At 35.6% G+C, this 8,306-nt stretch overlaps 1 protein-coding gene across 1 annotated transcript in view; it reads right to left on the bottom strand.

Annotated features, from left to right (window-relative positions):
- The window catches only part of LOC106869501 (transmembrane protein 135), a 674,585-nt gene that overhangs the window by 464,216 nt on the left and 202,063 nt on the right, over window positions 1-8,306 (bottom strand). The window contains exon 5 of the mRNA XM_052968741.1: window positions 6,029-6,094. Coding sequence (XP_052824701.1) covers window positions 6,029-6,094 — 66 coding nt within the window. The remainder of the gene's footprint in view (window positions 1-6,028; window positions 6,095-8,306) is intronic.

Below are 8,306 nucleotides of genomic sequence, written 5' to 3'. Positions count from 1 at the left end.
TATTATATATATATATATATTTATTTATTTATATCAGCTTTTAATTTCAAGTATTTCTACCTTTACTATTAAAAAAAATCACGTCTAGTGCACTTGTGTGCCTAGTAAAGAGAATTATAATAATAATAATAATAATAATAATAATAATAATTACCCCCTCCCCATCTCCTTCCATTATGGGGTGAGAAATTTTGAAACACTTAACATTTATTCCCTAATTACAATGATTGCTGTGGGCTGCACGAATGCTGCACTATGACCTTTCAGATAATTTAGACATTTACATCTTATCACAAGTGACATTCACTCCATTGGTGGTGTTGTTATTGGTGTTGTTGTTGTTGATTCTAGGGAATCTCTCTTCTCCCAGAAATTTAGTCACGTTTTGTAGTTGTCATTGCTGTTGTTATACTTGTTTCAGTTCCTGATCTCCTCATTATATTGACATCTATTTTTTTTTCTCCTCCTATATTAATGTCAGGCTAATTCTAGTTGTGATCTTTATAAGGGTATCTTAACTCCTGCCTAAGAATAAGCCAAGGTGAATTGGCATTAAAGAGAGATACTTATTCTGGTATGAATGGGTCACCATAAATTGTCTGCCCTATGTTTCTGACCTCATTAAAAAAAATTTTTTTTAATATCAGTATTAAGAATGCCAGGAAGTGGGTATACCTGCAAATCTTATTAATCATTCTCGCCTACTGAAGTAAAACGAAAGTGCACATTACCTCCACCCACACAATCATGCAGTGATTTTTAAAAGATGAAGACGACGATGACGGTGACAGGAGCTGCCACTACCACCACCACCACCACCGTTTCTTACATGAGGTGAGAAATTATGGATGTAGGGAACAGTTTATTATTTGACTGGTATTTTAATTATCAATCATAGAAGACTGTAATCTTCTACGATTTTAGAAGGATGAATGGCTAAGTTGAAATTGGCAGGTTTTGAACTCACACTGTAAAAGAGCTAATAATAAATACTGCATGATATTTTGTCTAATGCTCTAACAGTATCAACAACAACAATCATAGTCATGATAATAATAATCCTTCCTACTATAGGTACAAGGCCCAACATCTTTTAGGAGATGGGGGTTAATTGATTGCATCAACCCCAAAAGGAGGAAAGGCGAAGTTGACGGTAGTGGAATCTGAATTCAGAATGTAAAGCTGTATAATAATAATAATAATAATAATAATGATAATAATAATAATAATAATATTAATAATAATCCCTTCTACTATAGGCACAAGGCCTGAAATTTGGAGGAGAGGATAAGTCAATTACATCAGCCCCAGTGTTTCACTGGTACTTAATTTATCAGCCCTGAAAGAATTAAAGGCAAAGTCGACCTTGGCGGAATTTGAACTCAGAACATAAAGACAGACAAAATGCAGCTAAGTATTTTGCCTGCTGTGCTAATGATTCTGCCAGGTTGCCACCTTAATAATAATAATAATAAATGCCCTGATGCAATACCAAGCTCTGGCTCTTGTGGCTTCTGATCTTAATTGACTGGATATGTTATCAAGTACATGTTTTGTCTTGGTGTAAAAGATAGGCTACAGCAAATATTCTGCTCAATGCCACAGATTTGCTTGTCACTTGCTTGACCTTACTTAACCACTTGAATATGACACATAATGGCTGACGATATGTGCATTTTTGATCACAGGCAGGAAAAGTGGAGGACCATCATAGCTTTGTGTTGAGGGGATTCTTTAGGGTTTGAATAATACATCTCTAGAAATATGGGTGTTCCATTCAACATCCTTAAACAACCCTTATTCAGGGTCCTTTTGAGCAGGATACGCTACTCAACCTGAAGAAAATTCTAACTGGGCCCTATCTGCAAGGTCATACGCTATTTATCTTGATATGAGATTCTATGTCGTGCACATATGGTTGTAATGTATGTGCCTGGTGTACCCTTAACAGATGGGTAGTCTTGATGGGTATAGTGGGCTTCATATATTTGAACCCCAGTGCCACTTTGATGGCATACGCTGCTCTCTCACTCAATAATTTTTGACACACTGTCACAAAAATATAAGAGGATAGAGTAATCAAATGAATAAACTTTCAATATCATTTACTCTAGAAGGCTTAAAATGAAAGTCATTTGAACCCAGAATATAAAGGGAAGTGTTTCAAGTTGGTATCCAATATTGTATATATACTTTGTAGCAGGCATGGCTGTGTGGTAAGAAGTTTGCTTCCCGACTACATGGTCTCAGGTTCAGTCCAACTGTATGACTCCTTAGGCAAGTGTCTTCTACTATAGCTGTGGGCTGACCAAAGCCTTGAAATCTGTTGTATATATTTATGTTTGTGTGTGTGTGTGTGTGTGTGAGGTAGGTGAGTATCTTACTGTCTCCTTGTCATGATTTCATGTGACAGTTGACTGTCACCATGATGCAACTGGTATCCTTCCTTTCCAATCATCTATGAAAACCTCTCATTATGTTACTTGGAAACAGGTGAGTGTTGGCAACAAATCCACCCCAACAAATTCTGTCTAACCTTTGCAAGCATGGAAAAGTGGACATTATATGATGATGATGCTATACAGGATGAGGGCATCTGATGATCATCAGAGATCAACACAAACAAAACACAGTGAAGATTAATGAAAAAAAGGCTAATCTGAATAATTATATTGTTATTATCAATAGTTCAAATATTTACTCATTTAATCAAAGAATTTTCTGCTAATGAGAAATGTATTTGTTGTTGACAATACACAGTGTTATCTGTTGAATATGCTTGAAGAGAAAAAACTTTTCTTTTGAGAGAGAGAAAAAGAAATCTTGTGTAAGAAATATTAAAGGCACATAGAAGGAGTGTAGATAGTATCAACTATTAAAAATAATGGAAGATATATTTTGAAATGCAGATTATAGCTACAGAATATTACAAAGTACAGATGCTGAGAATGCAGGGCAAAAATGCTGGAAATACAGCATACAAGTCTTGAAGATCTAAGGAATGGACATATCGATAGTGCAGTGAATTGATAGATGGCGTATGTATCTAATACCTATGAGCTTATTTGAAATACTTCATCATCTAAAAACAGAAATCAAAACATCTGCAGATTTGAATTAATGCCTCATGAAGCAACACACTGATTAGCTTATTCACATGACCAGTTGTAAGTTTGTTCATTTACTGGGTTTATTCAAAAGACATCTTGTCTTACACAAGACATGTTAATTAAACAAATGAAGCAGAAACATTTAACAAAAGACTGACTGAAAATTAATTATTTCAGAAGTATATATCCAGTTAAAAAAGGAAAAAAAAAAAAAAAAATCAATCTGATTTGATATTTCAAGAAATTAAAAAAAAGAAAAGAAAGTAACATTTCTTAATCAGAAATGCTTTGTTACAATTTAACAATTAAGACATCAACAATTTTGATCAGATTGATTTTCATTAATAGTTTATTTTTTAATTTATGTTGAAATGGAATCGACAAATTGATTTTTTTACTCTGAATTAAGACTACAGAAATACTTTTGTTAACAGTTTTAAATTTGAAGGACTCTCGGTTAAAAACAATTGAGATGTCTGCTTTGTATAGGCTATTTGGTTTTGTCAGTTTGCTGAGGCATTTCAAACTCTGGGCTAAATACTTTACAACATTTCTAAGTTTAGTGAAAGTTCACAGGTTGTCAAAGTCAATGAAGTGTCAGTCTAGCAGGTGAAGTTTTGATGGTTCATTTCCTGTTAAAGGAGGCTGCACTGTGTTTGTGGCTAATTGTGCATCTGTATATGTGAATAGCAAAAGGAGAGAGAGGAGGAGGAGAGAAAGGTGGATGTAAACAAAGACAGAGAAATATTGAGTAGAGGAAAAGGAATTTCACAATTAGAATGGTATGTGAATGAATTTTTGACATGAGACAAAAACTTTGTTGTGTTTCTATGGACAATAATTCTCAATGGATTATTTTAGCCACACAAAAATGAAACAATTTCATTTCACCTCTTAATGTGATCAAACTATTTCTTTTTAATGAATGACATTTTTTTTAATGAACACTGATTTTTCTGTGGTGGCTGCAAGGTCAGTAGATGTGAGGGTAGCACCAGCTTATGAACCTAGTCTGTTAGTGATGAAAACATGTATAGCGAAGTCAAAAGAGTATAGAGCATTTGATGTTTTGATACCAGTACTGTTTTGTGTCTGTGGTTAAAAAAATTAAACACTAATAACTTAGACATAGCTGAAAATAGGTACCACTAAGTTGACTACCCCATTGACTATTGTAAGTCACAGAAGTAATTGTAAAGTTATAGCAAGTGTTTTATTGGTTTACAATGTTGATTCAGCTTCTTTAATTTTTGTTATTTGGAGGAAAAACCTTGGAGCTAACCCTAACAAACTTTTATAATATGATCATACTGATTTTTTTTTTTTCATTTTGTAGTGGTTTGTGTAACTTTTCACTCCTCATCATCCTCCTCATCATTTAGCATCTGTTTTCTATGCTGGCATGCGTTAGACAATTCAACTGGAACTGGTAAGCTGGAGAGCTGCACTAGGCTATTTTGGCCTAGTTTCTATGGCTGGATGCCCTTCCTAATGACAACCACTCCAGTGTAGTGGGTGCCTTTTATGTGTCACTGGCACAAGTGCTTTTTACATATCACTTGCATGTGTGCCTTGTATGTGTCCCTGACATGAATGCTTTCCACATTTCATTGGCATGGGTGCCTTTTACATGTCACCAGCACAGGTGCCATTTACACGTCACTGGCACGAGTGCCTTTTACATGTCACTGGCATAAGTGCCTTTTATGTGTCACTGGCATAAGTGCCTTTTATGTGTCACTGGCGCAGGTGCCTCTTACATGTCACCAGCACAGGGCCTTTTACGTTTCACCAGCACAGGTGCTAATGTGTCACTGGCACTGGCCACAATTACAATTTCACTTAACTTGATGTGTCTTCTCAAGGTTTTGGTCACTTGTCATTGCCTCAATGAAACTCAACATCTAAAGATCATACTTCATCAACTCATCCCATGTCTTTCTGGGTCTACCTCTTCCACAGGTTCCCCCCACAGTTAGAGATAAGCATTTTTTTTATTCAGATGTCCTCATCCAGATGCATAACTATCAAGTTTATAACCATACTGCTTCCATTTCCAGTCCAATATGGGTTGATTTTTGCATCCCATTTCTCTAAGCATCAATAAAGTAAATACCAATATCTCACAAGAGTCAATCATATTGATTTTCTTTCTTTTCCCCAACACAGGAATTGACCTTATGTTTTAAAAAGAAATTATTAATATTTCTTGTAAAATGTTGCAAGTGACATAGAGTAAAACTAAAACTCATTGACTGTTAGCCCCAGCACCTAGAAAGTTACCCTTTGAGACACAATTCTAGGCAAGGTTGTTTATCCAAAGGAAAGGCAAAGGCCGATACAGCTTGACACCAGTGACATCGCAACTTATTTCTACAGATGAGTGAACTGGAGCAATATGAAATAAAGTGTCTTGCTCAAGAACGTAACACATAGCCTGATCTGGGAATTGAACTCGTTACCTCATGACTGTGAGCCCGATGCTCTAACCACTGAGCCATGTATTAGAAATGATGGTGTTTATTATCTTGCTCAAACTCAACATCTGAAATGCTGAATTTTAAATGAACATCATGTAGTCAACAGCTGAAATAGTTAATCTAAATACTGTTGTTCCTTTTTAATCAATCAGAAAAGCATTATCTGATTACTCGTTCTGCTAGAAAGAGAAGCTAATTCTCTTCCAAAACCCAACTTGCAGTCTTAAAGGAAAGAAAGTATGATACATAGGAAAATGTAGTCAGCAATAAACAATGGAATGAAAAGATGGGACGATCACAATCAGAATGCCTCTGATCATAGGTCATCCCAATCAATGAAGGATAAATTATATAATGACCGATAATAAACAGGAACTTTACAGTGTCTGTCAACATAAAGAATATCATAGAGAAGAGAGATTGTAATAAATCACTTACCTCTCCATGTTTTACTGGTTGGATGTATTTACGATAGACACTCATCCGATACATAGTTTCAATAGCCTGAAAGATAACAGGAATAAGGTTTCATTTATTTCATAACAATGATTATAATAATTAATATGAAAAATTGTTCTGTTGATAGCAAACCACAAATTTGTACAGGTAACAGATCTAATTTCACACCAGCACATGACAAATATGTTTATGCAGAGTGGGCCAAAAGTCATTTGCCAAAACACTTGATATTTTATTTATATCACATTATTATGCTTATTGTTATTTCATAATAATGGTTATAATAATTAATATGAAAAATCGTTATGTTGATATTACACCACAACTTTGTACTGGTAATGGAACTGGGTTCACACCTGTACATGACAAGGCCAAATGTCTCGCACCAAAATACTTGATATTTTATTAATATTATATTACTATTATTCATTGAGTTCAAATTCTATCAGGGTCGACTTTGCCTTTCATCCTTTCGGTGGGGTTGATAAAATAAATATTGGTTAAGCACTGAGGTTGATGTAATTGATTTACCCCTTCCTCGAAATTGCTGGCCTTACGCCAAAAGTTGAAACCAATATCATTAGTTAATTTCATTCATCATGCACAAGTACATGAGTATTCATCATTTTATTTATTTTATTCAATTTTTAGAAAAATTAAAGCCTGTCTTTGACAATTCCAGAGGGTTTTTAACTTATTTCGTGTGTGACTTTTGGCCCACCTTGTATAATCAACCAATGAGGCTAAGGAAACACTTACACGCGCTGTTCATTATCCCTCCACCTCTCTTCTCTCTTCCACTTGAGCAGGACACTCCAACCACTTCCATTCCTTTCAACCCTTCAATATCACACGAAAGAAGCTACACTGGACCATACTCCCACCCTACTTACATGTTATACACTCAAAGCTTTGCCCTGCTGTACTACCAGTCAGCACTCTTACTCCATCCATCACCTTTACTGCCACCCAACACCTACTCTTGCCTCCTTAATCTCATCATTTATCCTTACCTTTGTTCCTCTCTGCTACTGCCAATCATTTCTCTGCAGACTCCACCTCCAGATATCACTGCGCTTTCCATCATACTTCCCACCTTGTCCCTTCCACACTTTCACCCAATTTGGATCTCCTTATGTCTTACTTTTCCCCTCTGTCCTATTCTAGGCTACCGAGGACTCCAAGTATTTACTCTTCCATTTCTAATTCTCAGTTACCTTTTTTTCTGATCTTTCTGTTGTCATTGCTCCCTTTCTTATTTCCCTCCTTGGTCTACACACCATAGGTTACTGAGTACTGTAGCGTTAGTGCCACAAGAAAATGCATGTCATACATGCTGTGAAATGGTTGGGGACAGGAAAGGCATCCAGCAATAGAAACCAAGCCAAATGACCTATAACATGGTCCAATAAAAAATCATTTAGACCATGCTACATGGAAAGTGCATGTTAAATTTAAATGATTACACACGTATATTATTTTCATTTTTTTTTTTACTTTTACTTGTTTTAGTCATTAGACTGTGGCCATACTGGGGCACCACTTTGAAGAATTTCTAGTTGATTGAATTGAACCCAGTACTTATTGTTTTGCTGAACTACTAGGTTATGGGGGCATAAACAAACCAACACAGGTTGTCAAGCAGTGATGGGGGACAAACACAGACACACATGCACACACATATATACAACAGTCTTCTTACAGTTTCAGTTTTCATCTACAAATCCACTGAGAAGGCTTCAGTTGGACCAGGAGTTAAGTAGAAGACATTTCCCCAAGGTGTCGTGCAGTGGGACCGAACCTGGAACCATGTGGTTGGGAAGCAAACTTATCACAGCCATGCTTTTTCCTGTACATATATACATATATGTATGTATGTACGTACGTATGTATGTATGTATGTATGTATGTGTACATGTTTTGATAGTAACTGGCAGAGGTTAAAGAGTGTCTCAAGGGCCAAGAATTTTATGCATTGGCATAAAAACTTTGGATCTGTAACTTCTGCCGCTTATTAATACAAAACATATATACTCATGTTTTGAGTTCTATTTTCCTGTTTGCATCACCAAACCTATATACAAATATATATATATATATATATAACAATTAGAAAATGGAGGATAATATGCTGAACCCAACTACTTGCAGACGATGTATCCCATTGAATTCATTAATTTAATTCATAGCAGTCACTTTTGCTATGAATTAAATTAATGAATTCAACGGGATACATCGTCTGCAAGTAGTTGGGTTC

This window comes from Octopus bimaculoides, chromosome 1 (assembly GCF_001194135.2).
Source record: "Octopus bimaculoides isolate UCB-OBI-ISO-001 chromosome 1, ASM119413v2, whole genome shotgun sequence".
Lineage (NCBI taxonomy): Eukaryota > Metazoa > Mollusca > Cephalopoda > Octopoda > Octopodidae > Octopus > Octopus bimaculoides.
The sequence above is the reverse complement of the archived record's forward strand: the minus strand, read 5'-3'. Positions and strand labels throughout refer to the sequence as shown.